Source organism: Suillus clintonianus, assembly GCF_016758775.1.
Source record: "Suillus clintonianus strain FC179 chromosome Unknown DEU56scaffold_1, whole genome shotgun sequence".
Lineage (NCBI taxonomy): Eukaryota > Fungi > Basidiomycota > Agaricomycetes > Boletales > Suillaceae > Suillus > Suillus clintonianus.
In genome coordinates this window covers 721,709-744,363 of record NW_024539225.1, presented here as the reverse complement: position 1 = coordinate 744,363, position 22,655 = coordinate 721,709, and the positions used below count along the sequence as shown (strand labels likewise).

The 22,655-nt window shown below is 48.6% G+C and overlaps 12 protein-coding genes and 1 non-coding gene across 13 annotated transcripts; 8 read left to right on the top strand and 5 right to left on the bottom strand.

The window, feature by feature from the left end:
- Positions 1–568: 568 nt before the first annotated feature.
- DEU56DRAFT_763631 (inositol polyphosphate phosphatase) lies at positions 569–2,308 on the top strand. The gene is made up of 6 exons (XM_041350833.1): positions 569–660; positions 708–959; positions 1,011–1,293; positions 1,343–1,735; positions 1,786–1,918; positions 1,966–2,308. The coding sequence occupies exons 2-6, from the start codon at positions 764–766 to the stop codon at positions 2,254–2,256; spliced, it is 1,296 nt and encodes a 431-aa protein (XP_041215691.1). The 5' UTR covers positions 569–660; positions 708–763; the 3' UTR covers positions 2,257–2,308.
- On the bottom strand, positions 2,309–4,958 carry DEU56DRAFT_763628 (major facilitator superfamily domain-containing protein). Its single transcript, XM_041350832.1, has 10 exons — positions 4,589–4,958; positions 4,192–4,538; positions 4,083–4,138; positions 3,873–4,032; positions 3,756–3,819; positions 3,296–3,704; positions 3,178–3,237; positions 3,068–3,131; positions 2,654–3,011; positions 2,309–2,598 (listed from the first exon to the last, which is right to left on the bottom strand). Exons 1-10 carry the CDS (start codon positions 4,846–4,848, stop codon positions 2,313–2,315), a joined length of 2,064 nt encoding a protein of 687 aa, XP_041215690.1. The 5' UTR covers positions 4,849–4,958; the 3' UTR covers positions 2,309–2,312.
- Positions 4,959–5,074: 116 nt separating this feature from the next.
- On the top strand, positions 5,075–5,655 carry DEU56DRAFT_750395 (uncharacterized protein; the record flags this gene model as incomplete). The annotated part of the gene is made up of 4 exons (XM_041349533.1): positions 5,075–5,080; positions 5,130–5,304; positions 5,354–5,517; positions 5,572–5,655. The coding sequence occupies 4 exons, from the start codon at positions 5,075–5,077 to the stop codon at positions 5,653–5,655; spliced, it is 429 nt and encodes a 142-aa protein (XP_041215689.1).
- Positions 5,656–6,141: 486 nt separating this feature from the next.
- Positions 6,142–7,290, bottom strand: DEU56DRAFT_721886 (translation protein; the record flags this gene model as incomplete). Its single annotated transcript, XM_041347710.1, has 5 exons — positions 6,142–6,489; positions 6,539–6,650; positions 6,698–6,758; positions 6,813–7,014; positions 7,063–7,290. 5 exons carry the CDS (start codon positions 7,288–7,290, stop codon positions 6,142–6,144), a joined length of 951 nt encoding a protein of 316 aa, XP_041215688.1.
- A 104-nt stretch (positions 7,291–7,394) lies between these two features.
- On the top strand, positions 7,395–12,667 carry DEU56DRAFT_845237 (uncharacterized protein). Its single transcript, XM_041355119.1, has 19 exons — positions 7,395–7,628; positions 7,674–7,780; positions 7,837–8,041; positions 8,097–8,457; positions 8,506–8,632; positions 8,684–8,900; positions 8,952–9,350; positions 9,408–9,531; positions 9,588–10,571; positions 10,838–10,936; positions 10,983–11,035; positions 11,086–11,147; positions 11,201–11,342; positions 11,393–11,539; positions 11,593–11,609; positions 11,664–11,805; positions 11,855–12,044; positions 12,098–12,180; positions 12,229–12,667. The coding sequence occupies exons 1-19, from the start codon at positions 7,433–7,435 to the stop codon at positions 12,378–12,380; spliced, it is 3,807 nt and encodes a 1,268-aa protein (XP_041215687.1). The 5' UTR covers positions 7,395–7,432; the 3' UTR covers positions 12,381–12,667.
- DEU56DRAFT_t8 lies at positions 12,630–12,709 on the top strand. The gene has a single exon. It is a non-coding gene; the product is annotated as a tRNA-Phe (tRNA).
- A 1-nt stretch (position 12,710) lies between these two features.
- Positions 12,711–14,063, bottom strand: DEU56DRAFT_763601 (XAP5, circadian clock regulator-domain-containing protein). The gene is made up of 5 exons (XM_041350831.1): positions 13,747–14,063; positions 13,325–13,655; positions 13,152–13,271; positions 12,895–13,089; positions 12,711–12,845 (listed from the first exon to the last, which is right to left on the bottom strand). Exons 1-5 carry the CDS (start codon positions 14,019–14,021, stop codon positions 12,801–12,803), a joined length of 966 nt encoding a protein of 321 aa, XP_041215686.1. The 5' UTR covers positions 14,022–14,063; the 3' UTR covers positions 12,711–12,800.
- Positions 14,064–14,075: 12 nt separating this feature from the next.
- DEU56DRAFT_9910 (mitochondrial 30S ribosomal protein S13) lies at positions 14,076–14,785 on the top strand. Its single transcript, XM_041360081.1, has 2 exons — positions 14,076–14,183; positions 14,233–14,785. The coding sequence occupies exons 1-2, from the start codon at positions 14,136–14,138 to the stop codon at positions 14,683–14,685; spliced, it is 501 nt and encodes a 166-aa protein (XP_041215685.1). The 5' UTR covers positions 14,076–14,135; the 3' UTR covers positions 14,686–14,785.
- On the bottom strand, positions 14,699–15,632 carry DEU56DRAFT_10000 (BET3 family protein). The gene is made up of 4 exons (XM_041344556.1): positions 15,530–15,632; positions 15,269–15,466; positions 14,975–15,211; positions 14,699–14,919 (listed from the first exon to the last, which is right to left on the bottom strand). Exons 1-4 carry the CDS (start codon positions 15,596–15,598, stop codon positions 14,800–14,802), a joined length of 624 nt encoding a protein of 207 aa, XP_041215684.1. The 5' UTR covers positions 15,599–15,632; the 3' UTR covers positions 14,699–14,799.
- Positions 15,633–15,650: 18 nt separating this feature from the next.
- DEU56DRAFT_9964 (williams-Beuren syndrome critical region protein 22) lies at positions 15,651–17,295 on the top strand. The gene is made up of 6 exons (XM_041360082.1): positions 15,651–15,746; positions 15,806–15,843; positions 15,894–16,072; positions 16,128–16,224; positions 16,273–16,693; positions 16,744–17,295. Exons 1-6 carry the CDS (start codon positions 15,711–15,713, stop codon positions 16,819–16,821), a joined length of 849 nt encoding a protein of 282 aa, XP_041215683.1. The 5' UTR covers positions 15,651–15,710; the 3' UTR covers positions 16,822–17,295.
- Positions 16,720–18,702, bottom strand: DEU56DRAFT_10125 (BCS1 N terminal-domain-containing protein). Its single transcript, XM_041344561.1, has 4 exons — positions 18,320–18,702; positions 17,953–18,267; positions 17,348–17,898; positions 16,720–17,291 (listed from the first exon to the last, which is right to left on the bottom strand). Exons 1-4 carry the CDS (start codon positions 18,320–18,322, stop codon positions 16,901–16,903), a joined length of 1,260 nt encoding a protein of 419 aa, XP_041215682.1. The 5' UTR covers positions 18,323–18,702; the 3' UTR covers positions 16,720–16,900.
- Positions 18,703–18,733: 31 nt separating this feature from the next.
- Positions 18,734–20,958, top strand: DEU56DRAFT_763586 (DnaJ-domain-containing protein). The gene is made up of 7 exons (XM_041350830.1): positions 18,734–18,849; positions 18,900–18,938; positions 18,994–19,223; positions 19,276–19,325; positions 19,381–19,545; positions 19,596–19,928; positions 19,992–20,958. The coding sequence occupies exons 1-7, from the start codon at positions 18,796–18,798 to the stop codon at positions 20,648–20,650; spliced, it is 1,530 nt and encodes a 509-aa protein (XP_041215681.1). The 5' UTR covers positions 18,734–18,795; the 3' UTR covers positions 20,651–20,958.
- A 79-nt stretch (positions 20,959–21,037) lies between these two features.
- DEU56DRAFT_763581 (uncharacterized protein) lies at positions 21,038–22,639 on the top strand. Its single transcript, XM_041350829.1, has 7 exons — positions 21,038–21,144; positions 21,195–21,311; positions 21,365–21,650; positions 21,699–21,778; positions 21,847–21,978; positions 22,034–22,248; positions 22,309–22,639. Exons 1-7 carry the CDS (start codon positions 21,106–21,108, stop codon positions 22,361–22,363), a joined length of 924 nt encoding a protein of 307 aa, XP_041215680.1. The 5' UTR covers positions 21,038–21,105; the 3' UTR covers positions 22,364–22,639.
- The last annotated feature ends 16 nt before the right edge of the window (positions 22,640–22,655 follow it).

Genomic DNA, 22,655 nt, shown 5'->3' with positions numbered 1-22,655 from the left:
CTCGTGTGCTTTGATTTTGATGTTATATCTTGACTTCGGGTGTTCCGCCCCCCTACCCCCTCTTTGTAGTAGTACGCTGTGCCCATTGATTCAATTCCGCGCTTCGTTGATGCCCCCTGCGGAAGCGAGGAAATCCTAGATGGCCCCTACCTTTTCTGTGTTCCCATTTATCCAGGCCAAGTAGTAAGAATCTTGTGAACAATGAGCCGTGCGTGCCTGAACATGGGTTCGTCAAACGAAACATGGAATTGAGCCTGGGAGGACCAGAAAGTTCCGTCCGGTCATGCGCTCGATAGAAGCGTAATAACGGCAGTACTTACTATATAATTCGACCAAGATATCCTCTCCATCCAGCCATCGAGTTTGGCGCGTCTGCTTGTATAGTTGCAGGCATGGATGGCCCACTTTGGCTACTGCACACAAAGTTGATGGCAACTACATAGAGAAGAGCTTGGTAATGTTGCATCATGCAAGCTTGTTATAAAACTTGAACTGCATGATGATCAGGGCTAATACCTGGTTGCAGCATGAGATCCAGACATCACAACATAATATTTCAAGATACACCACCTCCTTGGATCCACCGATTGGACTAGAGCCTGAGGATGGTGGTCAAGCCTGATTCTGAAGACTCGGACTTGGCGCCATGTCAATGATTGGCTGACTAATACTGAGCCAAAAGCAGGTCAACGGCGCGTGCTACTAACGTTCCGTGTACTCAAGATTCTTCGACTAGTACTCCATCAAAGACCCATTTTTTGTGATGTCCAGAGACGAAAGTTTGTTTGTTCAAGTCGGTTCATATAATACAAACCTCCAAGGTGGCGCTGGCTTGCCTCAGGACCTTGTCGATTGGCTCGTTCCAGCACTCCAAGTAGCCTCTTTTCTCTCCAAGGAGCCTCGAGCGCCAGATATTTTTGCAATTGGCTTCCAGGAACTTCTGCCCCTTCACCTTGGACGTATGTCATCGTGTTCGTATACCATTACTCTGACATGACACATCCACCAAGTGGCTGGATTGTCCAAGGCTCTGCTCGACGATAGAGATGCGCATATTCGTAGTCAGATTGAGAAGCATACTCCGGGTAAGGAGTCTTACACGCTCGTCGCGAAGGCCGTGAATGTTGGTGTTGCGCTTCTCGTGTACGCACGAGATAGTGGCGTCGCACGCCGAGTTTGTGATGTACAAACTCAGTGGACTGGGACAGGTCCAGCTTACATGGGTAACAAAGGCGCTGTTGGCATACGTTTCCGCGTCTCAGATAGGGGGAGCAAAGCTGGAGAAGTTTTCACGTATGTCTCATCTTCATAATGGCTTGTGTCCCAAACAAACGCTTTGTAGGTTTGTTTGTGCTCACCTCACCGCACACGAGCCCAAGCTCGCTCAACGCATCGCGGATTATCATCACATTGTCGGCACTCTTCTCTTCCCTGCACTACCATCATCTCCTTCCTCTTCCCCGACCACCATGTATTCGACATCACACCTATTCTTCCTCGGCGACCTCAACTTCCGTATATCAATACCTCCGTCGTCTCCACCTGTACAAACTGTCAAACCTCACGAGGTTCTTACGATGTTGAAGGACGACGTATCACGTGAACAGCTGAAGGAATTCGACCAACTTTTGAACCAGCGGAGGAAAGGGACGGCTTTCATCGGTTTGCGCGAGGGCCCATTCTGGACATTCAAATGTACATATAAATACAAGCTTGGCGAGGTCGACCGGTACAGGTATGTCATGTCCCCTCGATGATTTTCTCCTACTTACCCAGACTTAACAGCACTAAACGAACTCCATCTTGGACCGATAGGATAATGTATGCGACTCATACTGATTCCCCCGACACACCTGAGAAGTCTAACATTACTAACATTTTGTACACATCAATACCATCATACGTCGCATCGGACCATGTATGTTCTCCTATCACCGTTTTAATCCGCATCTAACAGGTGAGCAGAAACCTGTCGTCTGCCTTCTACTCCTTCCACCACCTACGGCTACATCGTCCCCCGAAACGTGTGCTCCTCCCATGCTCCGATTGCCTTCAGGGTACATACCCACGCCTGATCCGCGTGCTACGCTCAAACGGTACACCGGCCGAACGCTTGATCGCATCATTGGCTATATATGGTGGCTTCTCACAGTGGTCGGAGCCGGGTCGTCTATTGTGGGGATTTTCAACTTCTTCCTGGGGCTCGCCGCATGGAGATGGTGGAAGGTACCAGCTGTACCTCTTGCCGATGTCTGAGTCAACGTTGATCTAAATTATGAACACTCGAGATTGTACATCAGACACCTATATAATTATCTATGTGGTTGAGCGCCACGTCCTTCCGTCTCTTCGTCCTCGTCAATGTGAACATGTGCGTCCTCCTGGGTTATCGTAACACGGATCACCGGAACTTGAGTCTCATCGTCCAATACCGCAACTTCAGCATCATCCTCGCTCGTCGTGGGCGGATGTATTAGTGCGAGCAGGGCCAGAGAAATCGACATAAGCACCACGGTCAAAACAAATATTGCACGAGGAAAGGTCGCGACAGTCTTGTAATACACAAAGCCAAACAATGCAGGACCCAGGATCTGAGAACTGTATGGTAAAATGCGTTAGAGCTTTGAGTTGGCCAAAAAAGAGATGCTCCTACCCAAGAGCTTGTACAACACTAATGGCGCCGAAAAGCCTTCCAGCTTCGCCCTTTCCCCCTCTTCTGCTGTAAACATCGAGCGCGAATGCTTGGACAGCAGGCGAAAACCCTGCGCCCAGTGACTGCAAGGCAGCTCCGCAGGAAAAGACGAGACCATTAGAAGCAAAAATCATTGTCACGAACGCAAGAATGTCAAGAACGACAGAGATTCGAGCGAGATTGAGATCAAAATTCGGAGAATGCGAGGATGTTGTGTCGTTCTTCTTACTGAGATGGGTCTGTGGTGATAAGTTCTGAAGTGGCTCATCCGGGGTTATAGGAAGCTGCACGGGCGCTGGCTTCAGCAGCTTAATGATAACTAGGGAGTTGGATTCATATTGAACAAAAGGTAGATAAGAGTTTATTGGCACAAACCTGGTAAGATGACAGCCAAGAACAGCGCACGGGCAGCTCCAGTGAAGGCGACATAGTAGCTAATCTAGAAGGCTGTCAGATCCGATGGCGACACTCTTGCGTTCTCTTACCGTTTCCGATGACCACTTAAAAGTTCCTGCGGCATACTGCAACATGTGTGTCACCAGACCCTGCAGGGAAAGTAGGTGTAAGTCTTGGGGATGTCACGAAAATATAGTCAAACCACACCATCAGGGACATCGCGAATCCACAGCTAGCAGCGAGGAAGCATAAACTCCAATCTCTCTTGAAGTGTTTGAGTGGGTTTCCATCAACGGCAACACGCTTGGGTAGAAGAACAGCTAGAGGGCTGAATAACCCCGTAGTGCTCTGTAAGACGAATGCAGCCATTGAAATACCATTATCCCTCCTTTCAAGTGACTCCTGTCGTCTTTTCTGCGCACCCAATGCTCGCGCGTTCGTCTGGGATTCTGGGATGACCAGAAACATGAAAGCAGCGTGCAGCGCATGGACAACCGCAGCTAAATAGAACGTGGAAAGTGCCGAGCCCGTGGCCCGAATTAAAATGCCTCCGATGACAGGACCGAGGGCTACTCCACAAAACATAGTGCCCAATGCCAGAGAAAACATACGAGATCTATCAATGATGATTTATTTGGGTTAAACAAGGATGAATATGCGGCCCTACCGATCAGAATGATGGGTACTGTCGGCGAGATAGGCATGTGAAGCAGCAATCCCAGTGGTCATCCCTTAAAATAGCGTCAGACACTGACCTATCCTCAAATGACATGCTCTGATTTACCACCAAGCACACCATCCAAGGCAAAACCGAGGATCAAGAACCAGTATCCGCCCGGGAGGCGTTCCACAAAGAATGCAGTGACGATGAAGGTTAAATCATTGGCCAGTAAACCGAGCATCGAGATGCCCATGACTGATGTTCGGCCCAAACGGTCTGAGAGCTTAGAGTGCGGTCAGAGCCAACATTGAAAACATAAATGTGGTGACTCACCGAACCCCACCAAGCGGTTGTAAGGCAGCTCAAAATACCCATCGTGGTGGTCAGAACTAGCTCAGTATAAGTCTCTCTCTGTTGTATAAAGAAAAACGATGAAACCAACCTGCAGACAATTTCGCAACGGCAGCTTGCACGACTGGGTCGGACGCGCATTGGTCACGGTCGGGAACGTGTTCTTGTTGGGGGCCTGGATTTGCAGGAACGTACAGAGACACAGGTTGAGCAGATACAGACGCAGCACTGGGCTCATCTAGATTAAAATCGACATGCAGAGTCTTCGCCATGTTCTTGGACAACATTGAATATGGCTGGGCTAGATGTAGCATGCTGTTTGGTTCATACTGTAACGCAGGTGCGTGAACACGACATGCGAGGACAGTGTACATCTCCACCCGAGGACCGATGACTGCAGAGAAGCCTATCGAGGCCAGAGGCGTAGCAAACACCAACCTGCTCGAATGGTCAATATCATCTCCGACACAGCAGGCTCGCGCGCTGACCAGTAGGGCGACGGTCTTTTCCACCACGGCAGTGCCTTCCAAGCTGTGACTTCTTCGTCATGTTCATCGTCCTCTCGGTCAAATGAAGACCCATCCTGGCCTACGAGTGTGCTTTCTGACTGTCGATGTGGGTGCGCAGTATCGTGCAGGTTTTGTTCGTCGACTGAACCACCAGGCATGATGATCAATTCTTCGGACTGCGGAATATATGCACTCCTCGAGGAAATAACAGAGGTGTTCCTGGATGCTCTCCGAGACATGGTGGGCGTTGAGCGCAAGTGCCCGCACGGACGGAACGAGGATATACTTGATTTTGATACGCACCGTGAGGTGCTCTGCCTGAAGTCATATGGGTTAGCCCCGTTGCTACATATAGCGAATCACACGCGTTTGTCATTTGCCGATAGTCGGTTTGATGAACTTCGATCGGTGCTTACCTTATGTAAGCTAACCCTAAGTAAGCTTATCTTGCTCAACATCGTCACCATGGCGGTAAGCCCGTTCTTCATCTGCCTCTCCTCGCTATAACTTTGTTTCATAGACGGCAGCAAGGACAGTGGATATCAACGAGGATGTCACAAAGGCTCTCAGAAAATTCCGATTCCAGCGTAGGAGCCAGGGACACGCAGCAATCGTTATCAAGATCAACAAATCTGCACTCAAGATGGCCGTAGACGAGGAGTATGACGATATTTCGATCGAAGACCTTGTCGAGGGTATGGTCATCCTGGAACTATTTATCATAGCTTCATTTGCACACTCCAGAGCTGCCCCGAAATTCTCCCAGATATGTTGTGTTGTCATATGAACTCAAACACCGCGATGGCAGGACGTCATTCCCGCTCGTGTTTATCAACTGGGCGCCATCGTCATCCGAGACAACAATGATGACTTTGCATGCTAGTGCTCTCCTTGACTTTCAAAGAGTCGTGAGTACATTCCTGAGGCTTCAATTCTATTCAATGACGCTTGTGATGCTCCAGGCAGAAGCAAACAAGACTATCGAAGTTCGAGATGCAGAAGAAGGACTCACTAAGGAAATTGTTGACGAGCGACTTCTCTCTTAAGGCTTGTATCTACGCCCGCAGTACAACAGTCGATCACACCAGTGGCTTCATTCATTGACTTTATCTTGTTAGCTCGACAGTAGAACCCATGACCATGCTCTTGCTGATGCAAATTCCATCATGGGAATACCACTAGATGAGTTGAGCTTACTTGGGTTTGACCACCGCATGGACATTGCCAGAAACCATGAAAATAGCCCCGTGAGTCTGAGAAGTTAATGTGTTGTTAATCCTGCTCGGGTGTCCTTCCTCACTTAATTGACAATGAGTGCAGATCAATACTTCTCAAGTCAAAGATCGGTGTTCTGAGCAACATGAAATCCAAATCTAGGACAGCGAGGACGACATGTCGATCAGATTCGCGAAACATACTGAATCATTATCACTCTTGCTCTGGACCATCTGGCCCATCCACGCACCTCCACCGTAGAAGAAATAGACGTAGGAACAGCGAGTGCTTGAGAATGCGGGTAAACTATACATGGTCTATTCCCTAGGAATGAATGGGCTACTCCGTTTTGAAGGAGCTTCGATCACGGGAGGGAGTGATTGAACCATCTCCTTAGTACCAGCAGGGAAAGGTAGATCGTCCACGCCCTTGGGGAGGACGGCCTCGTAAAGGCCTTTAGCTTGGTTTGCATTTGCGAGACAGAGCATCTTCTTCTTTGCATCGCGGACAAGGACGTGTGCGTCGTCAAACCCTGGCACTGCGCCCTTCACAAAAATCAGGTCGAGGGCCGTGTCGACACGGACCACAGGGAGGTTCTGAACAGTGATTCGCTCGCCTCCTAGTCGGCCTGCCATTTTCTTGCCGGGCCAGACTCTACCTGGGTCCTATAAATCAGAGTCAGTAGGGATGTTGCTCAGTTTAATGAACACGAACTTGGTGCTGTCCAGTCGAACCGGCTGAGCGATGTGATACGGAAACACCATGGCTTGCACGTAAACCCTTAAAGTTCCACCGCTTCATAGTGCCTTGAAATCCCTTCCCAATACTGGAGGGCCTGAGTAACACATGTAAAAGATGATGTGGGGAACTCACGAATCAGCAATCACGTCCACAAACTGCCCAGGTACAAAATGAATAGCGGAAAGTGTCGTTCCTGAGCAGCTTTTCTGTCATGGAAGATTGGAAAACGTGTTCTCGAGGAACTCACCAACAGGGACGTGTGCATCGGGGGTTATAGGGAACTCCTTCACAATGTACTTCGGCTTAACATGAGCCTTCCGGAAGTGACCCCTCATCTGATGTGTTGTTGTCCTCTTTGGACGGTCGGACGCGCCGAGTTGAACTGCATGATACTCTGTGCGGTCTGGACGCACATGTACGATGTTCTTGGTCACTTGACAGTTCTCCAACTGTGACAAATATGAGAACAAGAGAGAAGCGCCTGCGAACCCGCTCACCTGCAGCACTGTAACCGGAACGCGCGCACCGTGGTTGTCCCATATAGCAGTCATTCCACGTTTACGGACAATGAGACCAGTGCGTATCGAGTTCGGTGTCCACTTGGCTGGCGTCGCAGAAGAACTGGGGTTTGCAGCCCGCGCCATTGCAACGCGAGTTATACTGAACTGTCGACATTTTGAAAGGAGCTGCTGTGGCCTCTGCGCGAGTGCCCAACGTCTGAGCATGGTCGAAAACAACATAGTTTTGCGGCTTTACTGAAAGAAAATGTTGTCGGAGATCGGTGCTTCATTTCCCGCGCTCAAACTTACACAAAAGTCAAGTCTTGCTTAGCTTACAGCATATTCTTCAGACATTTTCTCAGATGGAATGGAACACTGGCCTGCGGATGAACGACAGAAAACCTTACCTGTAAAAAATCAGGGAAGGGGATACAAAAGGCTTCAAGTTCACGACCCTCAGTATTGGAATCATCCTTCTCTCGATTATGGAACCTTTGGTGGAGCGACTCTCGTGTCATCAGACGGACGGTTAGCTTGGACAACTGTTGTCGATACATCTAATGGTGAGCTTGGGCCTTGCACATGAGCGTAGTTAACAAATCTTTCAGCTCGAAGAGTGACATCAGTTGGGGCAGGGCGTTGCATTTTCCCTGCCACTCGACCTATGAATCCGATGCCAAGTCGTCTTGCGCAATGGCGGCGAATCGAGGAAGGAGTATGAACTTCATCCATAGTCTTAGCGTCATCTTGACGTTGTGTATCTTCTAATAGCTCAACTTCGTTAGAACATGTTTCCCTGACGCCGACTTCCCTATGGAGCTCGTCAAGGCGGAATTCCAGTCCGACGAGCGACAAAACCGAGCATTGCAAGTCTACGATCCTTTGAGAGGCAATCTCATTAGTATCGTACCGTCTTCTAGCACCCCTCAGACATCACTGGTTCTCTTTCCAGTGGGAGAAACCACCAGTGATTTGAGTAAGCTGTCTTGCCCAATCTTGCCCTAGTTAGTTAATCTCAGCTTGGATGCCAGATATTTCATTTATATCTGCTACTAATTCCGACTCGACTTTTCACGCACCTGGTCGTGTTGCATCCAAGTTCGAGACACCCATTCTCCAGATCTCAACCTCGAATGGATCAAATTCACCTATGAAGCGTGGTACAAATACTGTTTTGGTCAGAACGCTCTCCGCGACATCTCTGTTGAGCATTGAATCGGCGAATGAAGGCACCCACTTCAAGGCCACGCGGGAGGTGGACATCTTGTCGGATGACGCAGGAGGCAAAAGCGTGGCAGATGCCACATTTTCACCCCATGACTCCGATATCATTGCTGTGAACACCTCTGGAGCACTTTACACCTGCAGTATATATCAAGGAGCAAAAGCTGTGTATGTGTCTTTTCTCGTTCAATTTCGCTGAATTCATGCCTTCATCAGGCGGCGCATAGGGCCTAATGAAGTCAATATTGAGAACACGAACGGGGACCGATTTTGGAGGCTTCGTCCATCTGACCAAGGCTACTTCCTGGCGTCAAGTAGTTTCATTCAACATCATGATTTCAGGGTACGAACTCCAGTAGGGCATTCTGATATCTCGGCTAACGCAGAGAGGTAGTCGAGCCAGCCTGCTGTTGACCTATTTTCCACTGGCCAGTCGGGCTCTGTTGTAACATCTTTTGACTGGTTAGAGCGAGAACATCTCCTCACCATTTCGACGACCTCGGAGCTCATATGGATGGATAATCGGTACCCGAAGAAAACACTTTTGAGCTCTAAGCACAACCGAGCGCATGATAGATCGCTCAATGTCAAAGTTGTACAGCTGGATAGCGGTACGGAATTTGCGAGATATTGGTCCTCTCTTCACTCACCTTCTATTGCAGGCCCCCTGACTTTCCTAAGTTCGCTCAAAAATGGACTCGTCACCATTTATGACGTGTCTCGAGGAAATGACAATCTGATCCACTCCCATTCCGTTCCAACGTTTTTACCCCACGACGGTGATATGGGTGCGCCTGACTCGGAAAGTGCATTTTTTGTCCAGCCTGATAGGTCCACCCTTTTGCTCTTGCGGCTCTCTGGACAAGGCAGCTTCCACTGCCAGGACTTTGCTGTATGTCACAATGGCATAGACATACTTCCAAGACAGACTAGTGGCACTAGCCACGATTGGTCCGCTGATGTGCAGAAACTAGCTCAAAGAGCAAAGGAGCTTCAGCCTCAATACGGGCCACTGAGCGCAAGGCATTTCTCTGAATTCAACCTACGGACTGCGTATCAGAGTGAGCACTTGTGGTTCAGTTCGGCTGAGTTCGTTGAGACACTGATTTTGGTTTCAGAAATTTTCATTACGGGGAACGCGACTGAACAAACTGCCTCTGAGGGCGGACTTGCCGCCATGACAGACAAGTCATCTCAATTTTGGCAAAGGACAGAGAACACTGACAAGGCAATGTTGACCTTGTGAGGCGTGTTCAACATGTTGTCGTCCTAAGAGGCTGATCCGTCATATTTCTCAGACATGATATCTGCCTTTGCACTGATGAGCCAGACGAGGCCTCTCGAGCGGACTTTCTCGCTGGCGGGATCATTAACTCGAATCTTGGGTACAAAAAATTCATACACAACAAGCTGCCGGTCCAAGAAATTGCGAGTGGTGCGGCGTGGTCTTGCGATTTCAAGCAATTTCTCAGCCGTATGGGGCTTGGTCGCGTGGATCAGTGGGAGGACATGCACGGTGCTCTGGAGGCTCTCAATTTGTCTTATTCGGACGATGCCTCTGGGTTATTCGAGCAACAAGAGAAAGAGTCACGAGAGCAGCTTATTCTCGATTTGGCCCTTTCTAGCATGGTGTTCTCAGCTCAGCCTGTTTCTATGTCTGCTGCTCCAATCCAAGCTGACGATGTGGAGACTATGTCTCTTGCCGCAAAAGCTCTGACACTTGACGATGAACTTCCCGAGATTCAGTTTGGCTACTTGCGTCCATATCTCAAGCTTGGTGTCGACCATTACCCCAATGCTTTCAAAGGGAAGGACGCTGTCGCAGAACCTGCACAGGATGCGAATATTTCCACTCCACTGGGTGTACGATTGTTGTTGAGGGAGTGGGAGGTTGGGATGGACGTTGAGTCCTATACATATTATGATCCATATAATGCAGAAGGCGACAACATTGTCGCTCCCTCCCGAAAACGGGCATTCCCCACCGCCCTAGTGGCTACGCAAACGACGACTACAACATCACAACGCCCTCCGCTGATTGTTCCAGGCTTCGACCCTCGACCACCTCCCATTCACATTATCCAGAGCCACTGGGGAAGGTCCGGCACCCAACCGCAAGGCTTCAATTCACAGACTACAGATATTCAGAACGGGAATTACCATTACCCTGAACCTTCACAACCCTCTCAAGAGTTGATGACGAGTACTCAAGTGTTGCCTGGACGTTATGGTGGTCGAAATGCTCCGACGAACAAAAAGCTTGTGAAGAAGAGGCTGGGTGGGTTCTGATACTTATGGACCAGTAGTTCATACCCTGTGTAATACATAGCAGATGAGTCAGTTTTACTGGTTTCCCGGATCAATTGTGTTATGAGCGCGTTGTAAGCGCGTGTCGTGAATAATGACAACTCAAATCAAAGCTGTCGACCAAATATAGACAATTTTCATGACGCGTGACACTCCTCCGAAACTCTACCACAAGCCTATATCGAATCGCCGTGGAAGATCCCTATCTCCTTTCTAGCTCTTCTTTCTGGCTCCAACTGAGATCACGCCCGGCCATTCTCGACATAGACTGGCAGAGGCACGAAACTGGACTTTTTGTCTGGTCCAGCAAGGAGAGCTATGGATGGAACAAGGTACGCCCGTAATCTTGACTTTTTGCAAGGTGTCAGTTCTTGAAAAGTCTTCAGCCCGCCAATAAATCCCTGGTTCAACAGGGATGGTTTCAACGACGTTTTAAAGCGTATGTATGCTCAAAAACTCAGCTCGATTTTGTAACAACTTCTCTGCTAGGAAATAAGCCAGTGGTCTGCGCCCTCTCGGCTAGCTACATTTCAACATTTGTTGGATATCCAGTGTGTCTGCCCTTTCTACCTTGAAAGAACTTATGAACCTGGGTGTTGTTCAGTTGGATTCCTTGAAGTCGAGACTACAGACCACCAAGACAAGGATGCCAGTACTCAAGCTTGCTGGTACCGTCTATCGGGAAGAGGGAGTAAAAGGCTTCTATAGAGGTCTCTGGATACCGCTTGTCACGATTTCGTTTGTCCGTGAGTTATCGCACGATGTTCGTTCTGCACATGCCCTAACGGCTATCCAGGTGCTGCTTCATTCACGATATACAGTAGTACAAAAGAATACTGTCGTAAAAACAACTATTTTACAGGTGATAGAGCTTCTCATGCTGCCCTCGCGGGCGGTCTCAGTGGTGCATTGTCTGGGTCGTTGATCTCATTTACGAGTGCACGTGCGTACTCTTTCACTGTGTTCTCTAAACATCTGACATGTGAATCTTTCTAGCCTTCGAACTTGTCAAGGTATTCTTACTTGGCTGATTTGTCTGGAAGGTAATCTTCCAAGTCTATTGACAGGTTCGAAGGCAATTGGAATACAGCATAGCCGCAACTAAAGGCATCCAAATGGTTAAACCCCCAAACACTATCGACGCTGTCCGAGAAATCTTTCGAACTCACGGGCTGTCTGGGCTCTGGATAGGGTTCCGTCTCCACTTTGGTGAGTGATATACTTCGATGTTTGTTACTCTGATTGATCCGCTCCATAGTGCGAGATACAGCTGGCACTGCTTTGTACTTTTTCGAATATGATGCCATGCGACATCTATTGGGCCGCCAGCGCTCGGGAGAGCAGGGACCAACACCAGCATGGCTGCCGATACCCACATCCTTAATTCCCTTCGTCTGTGGTTCGCTGGCCGGTGTGTCTTCATGGGCATTGATATATCCCCTTGATGTGTAAGTATCGATATTTTGTGTGTTACAACGCTCATCCTTCCATCTTTTATCAGAGTAAAGACGAAAGTCCAGCAACGTGCTTTAGCTGGCACTCCTCCGAAAGGAGTATGGGAAACTCTCCGTCGCCTCGTGCGCGGTACGGCAGACCAACACAGTCTTGTTACGAAGGCTCAAAGTTCATTAGGTCCGGATCCTAAAGATCCAAAGCCAGTGCTCGCTGGCATAGCACGCATATATCGCGGTCTCGGCGTCAGTGCAGTGCGGAGCATCACGACGCACGGGCTCCTTTGGACATTTTTCGATATCACGTCGCATTATATCGACCATCTACCCTGACTTGCAACGCGCTATTATCGGGATCGCATCTCACTTAGAGACAAGGCATGTACTATAGCATCTGGTTTAGGGTTGCCTAGTCTATTCACTATAATCAATATCATCCGAGATACTTATCAGTCAAATATGTGCTAAAGGTGCTTGTGCGATATACATACCAAGGTTATGCTAATTGCCTGCGCCTCGAGGCGCGCTGTTTGCCCCATCGTAGATGTGCACCAAATCTGACAAGTGCCGTGCAAGTGAATCGCCGGGGTAGCTCAGCTGGGAGAGCAACAGACTGAAGTAAGTTCTTCTGGAGGTCCCGTGTTCAATCCACGGTCCTGGCATTCATTCATTTTTTTTGATACTCTCTGAGTTCAACGGAAGGTATGGTGTGTCTTCAAAGCGCAATGCATACACAATATGAACGTAACAATATTAAGCGATAGTGTACTTTCCGTAGTCTTTCTCTGGGTCATATATCTACACCTTGATTAACAGGATACGGACACAGGAGGAATGGCTCACTTACCTCCCATCGAGAGGCAGGAAAGATGTGTTTAAATCGTTGGTACCAACTCCTTTCCACCACCTTACCAGCGTGCGACTCATCTTTCTCCTTAGTCGCATCAGCAAGTAGGCGAATATCGTCATGGACGTCGAAATTAAACAACGGCCCACTCTTGCCACGAGCTTTGTTAATGATGAAGTCATAGAACGTGTGATGCTGTCGAAAATGAATTGAAATATTCAAATGACCAATTCAGGGATACTTCACCAATAACTCACATGAGGTACTATGAGGTCCTCCTTGATGTACATCAAGTTGTCAACGCTAACGCCTCGCAATTCCGGGAATTGCTGTCGGCACTTCTCCAAGAAGGCGCTAACGGTATCACCTTTCTTACACTGAAGCATCCCGTGAATGAGTTATTGAGTACTAAATCAATATGAGAACATACCACAACCGACTTCCTGTGTCCACTCCCATCCCAATACGAATAGGTGATCTCAATTTCTTCCTGTTTAAGCTCTTCTTGTCTGCGAATCCACTCTTGGCGCAACCTTTCACGCTCTTTCCTCTCCGCTTCCTCTCGATCACGGTCAGGTAGGAATGACGTATCGACATTGGGATTCTTGCGGAACTTGGCACGCTTAGACGCTTGTTCATCATTCTCGACCTCGGGCGTTTGACGTGATGAGGTGTCGCCTTCGACGTCACCTTCATCGTCCATGGCAAATGATAGGGTAGCTTTTGTCTTCTTGCGTTTCTTTATCCTCTTTGTTGCGTCCCTAAACAAATCCTCCACGGAATATAAGCCATCTTTCCACACAGTCGTCACAGCGCGAGAGAGAATGTCATTGGACACTGAAAATGACATACTTGAGTTCGTTGGTGCGAGCAGCCTCACGTGCCTTTGCCTCCTCCAACTCTTTCCTTCTCTGCTGAAAGTCCTCCAGCCTCACTAGACCGATAGTCTGGTTCTTGAGTGTTTCTTCCATGGAGTCATTTTGACCGACGAATTTGTTGGCTGAGGGACGGGATTTTTCTGTTTCGTTGATAAGAGTCTGTTTTTGGCGCTCATACTCTTCACGATTCTGAGCGCGCTGCTTGACGAAAGCATCTTCACGACGTCCTTCCGCATTGTTAGAAGCCATGAAGGTTGTGGTTGCGTGAAACGTGAAGCGCGAAGTCGACTCGCGGAGTATGAAATTACTTTTCAAGCAAGCTGAAGTTGAGTTCCTCTCAATAATTGTTGTCCGCAGTGAAACATGGTTCACGTCTTGGGGGTGCAGCTCCCAGACTACCAATATGCAAGGGTGCGCTATAGCTGATTGTTTCTGAAAGCTTTGCTCATTGATAAGCCAGTTCGCGTTGACTGCATTCTATGGCATTGGCCACAAAACTGCACATCGACTTTGTGCACGTCTTCAGATTCACGACAAGTGCAAAGTTCGAAGTCTAACACCTCATCAAATCACAGAACTTGCCTCATTCCTTTCCTCACCTTCTACTTCAACTCCCATTCCTCGCTTTCCATTAGCCACGTCGTCCTATAGACCTCCACCGGCCTCAACTCCACTCGCGGCCCTGAAGGAGGAGACGAAGAAGTTCTCGCAAAGGGCATGGGCAGATCCGTTGAAAAACATCAAGATTGAGAGCGAAGCAAGGAGAGTGGTCAAGGATAATATTGCGCATCAACGCATGATAGGCAGTTACGTCGGAAAGAGGCATGCCATGGGTTTGCCAGTCCGCGGCCAGAATACCCAAAACAACGCGCGGACCGCGAAGAAACTCAACAGGGTCGATCGTCGTGGCTGAGGGTGTTTATTATGTATGTCCCTATATCCTCGGAAGTCCACTCCGCGCTTGTCCCGTATTCGTTTTCTAGATAATACACTTTTCCTAAGTACAAAATGATCCAAGGTGGCTTCTCTAGTCGTCTCCGACTGGGACTTCTTCTTCCAGGTACTTCAGCAATGTCACCCGAATCTCCGTGCTCTCGTCCCCACGAAGTACATCAGATAGAAACTCCACCTGCACCTGCATCTGGACCTTTGAAATGGGTGTGATACTTAGTTCCGCAGATTATTTTATTTTGTGGACTTACCATCTCAAGTGCTCCTCTAAGAACACCACACAGCACGTTACTGAACCATAAACATCCTTCCAAAGCTTCGTCAGGGAGTTCGACAAATTCAGCCAAGGGATTCTCATCCAGGGTCAGAATGAACGACGAGCCAGGCACTCCTGACTGTTGGACTGTACTGCTTGGGCGGGAGGAAGAAGGTGGACCGCCAGAGTGCGTGACTGTTGGTGTGATATTTAAAAAGGATTTAAACCCGACCTTCAAATGAGGAGGCTCTAAGAACGTCAGCTCAGGGGAGTAGTAATGAACGCACACCTTCGCCACCACCTCGCCCACTTCTCGGAAGTCAGAGCAGCGACCTAAAGAACTCCTTGCAAGGAAGTCCTCAATTAATCGTGTCCCAATGTTATATCCCATTTTGTCAAGTTGCTTGTTCACTTCAGCATAATCTTCATAGTCCTGGATCAGCTGGACGACGAGGGCGCCATATGTAAGAGCAAATAGCTCTGAATTCTGTTTTTGGGGTTAGTTGAAGCCTGATTGACCCAAAGACGCGACACAAAGTCCAAACCTCACAATCTTCTCTGTGCGACTTTTCCAAAGGTCCTCTCCGATGGCTTTGTACTGTTTGCTCGTCGTCGCCATCGTCGGGGAAGAATGACTAGACTGCCAAATTGGGCTGAATCGAAGATTGAATCCACGTGCTTGTCAACTCTAACAAACCTACCATTATCATCATCAGAGCTGCTCAAGAAATATGTCACGGCCAGAGCACCAGGCCCCCCCAGAGATTGTATGCGTTATTTTCGTCGACTCACAGGCGATGTACGACTAATTTTTGGACATGTACAGTATTATGGCGATGCTGAAGCCAAGAAATACACTCAAAAGTATGCTTGTTCACATATGCATCCCCTTGCCGTTCTCAGTGTCATATAAGCACCCGTAATCAACAAATCCAGGCAGATATGACGTACCGTGCTCTAGAGTTGCTCAATCTTCCTCCGGATGAGCCTGCTTTTCTGTTAGATATTGGATGCGGATCGGGTCTTTCAGGTGAGATTTTGGAGGAGGAGGGATACATCTGGACAGGCGTAGACATCGCGCCAAGTATGCTCGGTGAGCAATAACGTTTTGGCATAGAAAACGCTAGACGTGGGCTAATCACAACTAGAGGTCGCACTGGAGAGGGATATTGACGGCGACCTTTTCTTGCAGGATATCGGTCAGGGATTTGGTTTCCGGCCAGGAAGCTTCGACGGAGCAATAAGGTTCGTGACTTGACTTCCTTTGCGTGATCTTATTTTATTATCTCACAGCATATCTGTCTTGCAATGGCTTTTGAATGCTGAAACATCGCATCCAACGTCCTCACCACCACACCGTCTCACCCGTTTCTTCACGACTCTCCACTCTGCTCTTCGTAACCCCTCTCGAGCAGTCTTTCAATTTTATCCGACTTCCGATGACCAGATACAATTGATCACTTCAATAGCGCAGAAGGCCGGCTTTGGAGGAGGTGTTGTCGTAGACTACCCAAATTCCAAGAAAGCAAGGAAGGTGTTCCTATGCTTATTTGTTGGCGGAGGAGGCACGCAGCAGCAAATCCCTAAGGGCGTAGAGGGTGAAGACGACGAGCAAGCAAGGTTCGAGAGAAGAAGGGAGAAGGAAAAGAAGAGGGATATAAGTGGGAAGAGAAAGAACATGAAAGACAAAGATTGGATCTTGAAGAAAAAAGAGGCAAGTCAGATGGAAACTGGCTGCGTCTATCCGCTCACGTATATCATTAGTTGTACCGTCAACGAGGAAAAGAAGGGGTACCAAGAGATTCAAAATACACTGGCCGCAAGCGCAAGCCACTTTTCTAGTGGAATTTCTCGCAGTGTTTCACGAACAAAACCGGATCTTCGTTGTAACGAGAGATACCATACAAGTACCTACGTCTACTCATGTCCGTCTCTCTACGAATAGCTCGGGGAGGGTCTTGACCGATTTCTGAGCATTGTTCCTGATGAACAAGCCTTGGAGGGCAGCCATGCTAATCTTCCTCCCATTACACGTCTCTTGGGCGGTTAATTCCTCTACCTGCTGCCCCATGCGTTCTACAACCTCCGGTTGGACAGACTCACTACCACCGTAGAAACGTGTAAAGAGCGTGCGTGCCTGTGTGGGCGACGCATCATCAACAAGCACACTTAGATCAACACGCCCCGGTCTGATGAGTGCAGGATCCAATTTTTCAAGGTGATTTGTCGTCATGAAAATAATCCGCTCTTCTCCCGAGGCAACACCGTCCAAAGCGTTCAAAAACCCAGAGAATGTGACAGAGGACTGGTAACTATAGCATGCGCTATTAGCCGTGTGTTCCGAGGTGTACCAGACTCATCGGCTCACCCATCCTCGCCTGTTTGCACGCGTTTGTTAAACGCAGCATCCACGTCTTCGATGAGAATAAAGCTACGCTCTGGTGCATTTGATAACAAGTGATTGAGTTTATCATCGCCGAGTCCTCGTTCCGACAAATTGAGTAGACATATGTCATATGATAACGATCCTGCCAAAGCTTGAATATAGGAAGTTTTCCCTGATCCAGGAGGGCCATGCAAGAGATATCCCCTTCGATATGGAATGCCCCGGTCCGCATACCACTGTCGTCGTTGCAGGAACGCCTTGACATCCTGTTCAACCTTCTCACTTACGTCTGTATCCAGAACAACACTGTGTAGTGGACGCTTCCGCCGTGGTTGACCGAATGGCTTCCATTCGATCCCCCACGCGGTTCTGATCACGAGTTTTCCTTCTTGACCGCGGAGAGCAAGGTCGCGTGCTTCTGCAAGGAGCTTCGAGAAAAGATGGCGATCTCTGGAGAGTGTTGTTACAGTCACAGTTTCCCATGGCGTGCCCGACATGAGTTGCATTGAGCGCGTCTCACGTTCTCTTTTCATCTTGATCGCAATGTTATGAAAATATGTTCCGGTGTGACACATAGTGCAACTAACCTGCATCCAAGCTCCGCCGTACTTGAACCAATGTGTTCCGGGGCCTGCGACTAGCCTGAATAGAACAGAAGAACTCCCATTACTGCGTTGCTCGACTGCGGTTTCGACACTTAGTTGATGGCTGCGCAACCAAGACTCGGCTCTTCGAGAAGAAGTTGGGGCAGCTGATTGTGCATTGTGTGCAAGCCATGCGAGAAACCACTCATATGCGCGGTCTTTGTTGTTAACCTCTAATGATACGAGGAGACGCCGGCGAAGTGCGGTAGTGCCAAGAACTAGACCTTGTCGAAGTACAGTTAAACCAACGCCGACACCCTGGTTCGAGTATCAAGTGTGAACAAAGAAAATTTAGAGATGTAGTACGGACCATAAGACCGAAACCAGCCTGGAAGTAGGGGCTTTACTTTCGAATAGCTCTGAGTAATCTTGCAAGTTGCAAGAAATGTTATGGAGAACGTACTTATCACCAAAAAGGCTGCTAACGACGGAGGATGAGACTGCCCCTGCATCTTGGGGTATTGCAGGACTGGTACTTGGCAAGCCTGATGCACTGGCAATCTGGCCTTCCAGACTCGGAGGAGGTGGAACACCTTGGATAGTCATCGTGGCACAACTCGTACTAGTCGAAACCAGAGAAAGCTTTACACTTTCAACAGGTAAAGCTAGTCTCCCTTAGGCCAACTTGGGTGCTTCTTTGTTATGTACGAACCTAGCCTGTACGAAGTAAACCAAAAAAAAAATTGGAGCGATTCCAAAGCGATTCCTAATTTGGAGCGCGCGCGTCTGTTAGCGCGACTTTCACCGCCTGCCATTTTTCTCGTTATCCTCTTCCATCGCGGCGTCATGGTCAAGCACTCGTCCGTCGCTGAGGCATACTCCATTCTCGGTCTTCAAGAGGTATAATTCTTATTTTTGTAAATGTGCATTCAACCAATAACCATGTTTAGAGTGCCACTCTTGAAGAGGTCAGATCTGCTTATAGGCAGGTGAGTTGTCCAGACAAAAATACATTGACAACTATTCCAATAATATAAAATTCAGCATGCGCTACGAACTCATCCAGATAAAAATCCTGACAATGCCGATGCTACAGCACAATTCCAGGCAGTCGGCGATGCATACAATGTCCTCCAAAGACACCTGGATCCGCCTACTGGACCTAGACGCATGCACCATCATGGCATGGACAGTGACGAATATGACGACTACGAGGACTACGAGGACAATCTCTACGATTCTGAGTACGAAGGAGACCCCACTGGATTTTTCACGTGTGTTATTACACTCGTGTAGAGACGTAAACTCCTGACGTATTCTTCACAGGTACATGTTTTCTCAGTTTGTGAATGGAGAACATATGTATTTTAGACGACGTAAGTCATTTCTTTTCCTAGTTGTGGTTCGATGGAACTAGAACGTCTGGTGTAGCCGACCCTCACCGTAATTATCGTCGCCGATCCACCTCCCCTGAGACCCCTGAACAATACAGGGCTCGAATCGAGCGGACTCGCGCAGAGCAAATTGAGGCAGAAAAACGGCGCCAGGAAAAGGCAGCTGAACGCAAAGCTTTTGAAGCGCGGCAACGCGAGAAGGGTACGTGACTCGTCTTGAAATTGTAACAATTATACATAACCCCTTTCTAGAACGCAAAGAGGCAGCCGAGAGGCAACAAGCCAAAGTAGCTTCCAAGAAGGCAGAATTTGTGGCCGCTCGTCAGAAAGCGGCTGAGACTGCTGAGGCTCAGCAACGGCGTGTCCAGACTATTAGATCAGCCGCCTTTTCGGCTGCACGTAAGGGAGACGCAGCCAAAGTCAGGCAGGCAGTTTGGGAACAGAATGTCGATCCTGCTGGAGGCGAAATCAAGCCTGGTTGCGAAACCTACGTCAAGAGGCCGCCTGATGATCTGAAGGAAACACTCATGCATATCGCTACACAGCAAGGTGACGTTGACCTCGTGGAGTGGTTAGACGCCCACAGTCAGTCACGTTGCTTTAATTACCGCTATCACGAGTTTTTTAACCCCATATTCTACGTTCTAGGTGCAGATCCGGAAGAGCGCAACTCTGCAGGGCTATCGGCCTTCCACTTGGCGCTTCAGCAGGGTTGTATCCCAATCATAAACCATTTCTTCCAGTCATATGATCCGAAGCAAGACGACGACCATAGTGCGATTTATAGCCTCTCACAACCAATGTCGCTTCTTTCTCTAGCTTTGCAATCTTGCCAGCCCGAGGTTGTGTGGTTGATCCTCGACAAGGGTCTGGCTTCCACTCAAGATATCGGAAATGCCTGGACACAGGTGACGTCTGGACAGGTCAATCAGCCACTGTTGAAGAAGCTTCCCCGAGATAGTGTCAAATTTTCGGAGATCCAGAACCTTCTGATGACATTTGGAGGGTTTACACCGCCATCAACACCAAAGGTTTCGAGTCCAAAGGATACGAGACATAATTCGCCTTCTCCCCTTTCGCCGCTTGCACCGGATGGTTCAGCTAAGAGTCGTCAGCAGACTCGTGGCAAAAAACAACACTTCAACCAACCTCGTCCTAACGCTCAACCTGCCAAAACACCCCACAACAGCGTCCCGCCTGCGCCCTCACAACCCGGCGAGGGTCATCAGCGGGCTCCCGGAGGCAGTCGTGGGCAGGGTCGCGGACGGGGTCGGGGTCGTGGTCGGGGTCGCGGACGAGGAACCTAGATCGTTATTCAGCGATCACATACCCCTGTCCCGTGCCCTCCTCTGCTCATCAGCATATCTCATGATTCCTTCCCTTTCATTCTTTCATTACTTGGCACATACCTCCCCTTCGCATCAGGTCTCTTCTTGACTGCATCATGCATCCATAGTATCAATTGAGTCATCCCATCGTCTTCATACAGCTGACATCGTGATCACGAACTAATGTTCATATCGCAAACTTGTGTAATATTTACTCTATGCGCATACAATTCTCGTATGTAAATTAAATCGTTCTTAGTATTCTTTGATTGCCTTGGCTGAGCACTGTCATTAATGATTATTTGCTCTTGTTTGATTCCAAAGCTGTTGACAAAGACAGCCAAACAAGCTCACCGGTGTCTTCAACTTTGACCAGCATCGGTCCTTTGACTACAAACTCAACTGCCAATCTTTAACACCAAAGTACTGACATCATGGGACGACTAGCGGAGATGCAGAGGAAGCTCCTTGAGGTATGTCAATTATCTGACTGCCGAAGCCTTGTCTTTAATTACGTGTCTAGCAAATGATGGGCCCTGAAGCAATGGGAGTTGCTAATGCCAACCTCGTCTGGTCTGACGATAAAGTTTGCCGAAACTTTCTGTGCGGGACATGCCCGCATGCACTTTTCACAAACACTGTGCGTTCATTCACTGCTTTTTCTCAGTATTTCACTGGAACTTCTCAACTTAGAAAATGGATCTTGGCGCATGCCCAAAATCACACACGGAGCGATTGAAGACAGAGTTTCTGGCAGCTAAAGAGGCAACCCCAAATGACCCTATATTTGCTCGTTTCCAAATGGAGTATGAGTCGAACATATTTGCCTTTGTGGACGAGTGCGACAGAAGGATTCGGGCTGCGCACCGAAGGCTGGAGAAGACACCAGAGGAGAACGCGAAGACAACTAATTTAATGCGAGAGATAGCTGAAATCGAGCTGGCTATTCAGGGTGGGACTGAGAAGATCGAGACCCTTGGTATGTGCTTTTCCCTTTGGAAGTTGCCTGCTTTCTTACATCCCCCAGGTGAACAAGGAAAGGTCGATGAGTCAATGAGGGAGATGGCCGCCATTGAAGCTTTGAAGAGCGAGAAATCAGAAAAGGAGGTATGTTGCGCCCTCGATTGATTTCTACCATGGGAACAAGATCTCATTCTAGCATTGGATCTCTCTAGCGCGAGCTTCAACAACTCACAGATACGTCCGGTGCCTCCGGCCATCAAAAACTCCGTGTTTGTGACGTTTGTGGTGCATACCTTTCCGTGCTCGATTCCGACCGGCGCCTCGCGGACCACTTTGGAGGCAAGGTATGTTGTTTTTCATACGAGTTCACGTGAAGAATGGATTCTCATGAATCGGTAGATGCACTTGGGTTACCACGAGCTGCGTAACATGCTAGGCAAGTTTCGGGAAGAGCGTGAAAAGCGTAAAATGCCACCTCCATCTTCTGTTCCTCCGTCCGGGGTAGCCGGGGGTGCGGGCAGACCCGGCGGAGACCGAGGGGGCGATCACCGGTCATCACGTGATGATCGTGAACGTGAACGAGGGTATGATAAACATGCATCATCAAGATATGAGTGAGTTTGTATGCGGGCTTGATGATAACGTTTAAGTTAATTGTTCTTCCTTGGATGCAGTGATCGTCGAAGAGATCGTGATCGCTCTCGATCGCCCGGGCGCAGACGATACTGATAGTGTATTACGCTTGGAAAGGGTTGGTTTCTGAAGGGGATAGGAACCATGATGTGTTTGCATCGTGGATTGGGTGAGGCGCCAAACTTCGAGACGGTTGTAGTAAGTATGTACATATGGTTCTGCGCAGCAGATAGTGTCGTCTACTGTATAAGAAACGTGAGGCGGCAAGAGTCGGAAGACCCGCTAAATTGGCTCAATAGAGTACTTGGTTCCGTAATTTTGACTAAACCGAATTAAGTAGAGATACCCGAATATATAATTTTGGTATAATTATGTTTTTGTGCCTGTG

Bases quoted from the DNA above. Each gene is read 5' to 3' on its own strand.
- DEU56DRAFT_845237 (XM_041355119.1), top strand. From the start codon at position 7,433: ATGGAACACTGGCCTGCGGATGAACGACAGAAAACCTTACCTGTAAAA. The intron at 10,937-10,982 runs GTAATCTTGACT...AAAAGTCTTCAG, and splicing joins GGATGGAACAAGGTACGCCC to CCCGCCAATAAATCCCTGGT. The intron at 11,148-11,200 runs GTGTGTCTGCCC...GGTGTTGTTCAG, and splicing joins CAACATTTGTTGGATATCCA to TTGGATTCCTTGAAGTCGAG.
- DEU56DRAFT_10000 (XM_041344556.1), bottom strand. From the start codon at position 15,598: ATGGCGACGACGAGCAAACAGTACAAAGCCATCGGAGAGGACCTTTGG. The intron at 15,212-15,268 runs GTGTGCGTTCAT...CCTCATTTGAAG, and splicing joins TGGGCGAGGTGGTGGCGAAG to GTCGGGTTTAAATCCTTTTT. The intron at 14,920-14,974 runs GTAAGTCCACAA...CCCATTTCAAAG, and splicing joins TTAGAGGAGCACTTGAGATG to GTCCAGATGCAGGTGCAGGT.
- DEU56DRAFT_763631 (XM_041350833.1), top strand. From the start codon at position 764: ATGTCCAGAGACGAAAGTTTGTTTGTTCAAGTCGGTTCATATAATACA. The intron at 960-1,010 runs GTATGTCATCGT...ACATCCACCAAG, and splicing joins TCTGCCCCTTCACCTTGGAC to TGGCTGGATTGTCCAAGGCT. The intron at 1,294-1,342 runs GTATGTCTCATC...AACGCTTTGTAG, and splicing joins AAAGCTGGAGAAGTTTTCAC to GTTTGTTTGTGCTCACCTCA.
- DEU56DRAFT_9964 (XM_041360082.1), top strand. From the start codon at position 15,711: ATGTCACGGCCAGAGCACCAGGCCCCCCCAGAGATT. The intron at 15,747-15,805 runs GTATGCGTTATT...GGACATGTACAG, and splicing joins ACCAGGCCCCCCCAGAGATT to TATTATGGCGATGCTGAAGC. The intron at 16,225-16,272 runs GTTCGTGACTTG...ATTATCTCACAG, and splicing joins AGCTTCGACGGAGCAATAAG to CATATCTGTCTTGCAATGGC.
- DEU56DRAFT_763581 (XM_041350829.1), top strand. From the start codon at position 21,106: ATGGGACGACTAGCGGAGATGCAGAGGAAGCTCCTTGAG. The intron at 21,651-21,698 runs GTATGTGCTTTT...TACATCCCCCAG, and splicing joins TGAGAAGATCGAGACCCTTG to GTGAACAAGGAAAGGTCGAT. The intron at 21,779-21,846 runs GTATGTTGCGCC...GGATCTCTCTAG, and splicing joins GCGAGAAATCAGAAAAGGAG to CGCGAGCTTCAACAACTCAC.
- DEU56DRAFT_9910 (XM_041360081.1), top strand. From the start codon at position 14,136: ATGGTTCACGTCTTGGGGGTGCAGCTCCCAGACTACCAATATGCAAGG. The intron at 14,184-14,232 runs GTGCGCTATAGC...TTGATAAGCCAG, and splicing joins CAGACTACCAATATGCAAGG to TTCGCGTTGACTGCATTCTA.
- DEU56DRAFT_763628 (XM_041350832.1), bottom strand. From the start codon at position 4,848: ATGTCTCGGAGAGCATCCAGGAACACCTCTGTTATTTCCTCGAGGAGT. The intron at 4,033-4,082 runs GTGAGTCACCAC...CCGCACTCTAAG, and splicing joins CAACCGCTTGGTGGGGTTCG to CTCTCAGACCGTTTGGGCCG. The intron at 3,238-3,295 runs GTGTGGTTTGAC...CTTTCCCTGCAG, and splicing joins GATTCGCGATGTCCCTGATG to GGTCTGGTGACACACATGTT.
- DEU56DRAFT_763601 (XM_041350831.1), bottom strand. From the start codon at position 14,021: ATGGCTTCTAACAATGCGGAAGGACGTCGTGAAGATGCTTTCGTCAAG. The intron at 13,272-13,324 runs GTATGTTCTCAT...GGGATGCTTCAG, and splicing joins GACACAGGAAGTCGGTTGTG to TGTAAGAAAGGTGATACCGT. The intron at 13,090-13,151 runs GTGAGTTATTGG...CATTTTCGACAG, and splicing joins AGGACCTCATAGTACCTCAT to CATCACACGTTCTATGACTT.
- DEU56DRAFT_763586 (XM_041350830.1), top strand. From the start codon at position 18,796: ATGGTCAAGCACTCGTCCGTCGCTGAGGCATACTCCATTCTCGGTCTT. The intron at 19,326-19,380 runs GTAAGTCATTTC...CGTCTGGTGTAG, and splicing joins ACATATGTATTTTAGACGAC to CCGACCCTCACCGTAATTAT. The intron at 19,929-19,991 runs GTCAGTCACGTT...TCTACGTTCTAG, and splicing joins GGAGTGGTTAGACGCCCACA to GTGCAGATCCGGAAGAGCGC.
- DEU56DRAFT_10125 (XM_041344561.1), bottom strand. The intron at 17,899-17,952 runs GTTAGTTGCACT...ATTGCGATCAAG, and splicing joins ACGGCGGAGCTTGGATGCAG to ATGAAAAGAGAACGTGAGAC. The intron at 17,292-17,347 runs GTGAGCCGATGA...CGCATGCTATAG, and splicing joins GTGCAAACAGGCGAGGATGG to TTACCAGTCCTCTGTCACAT.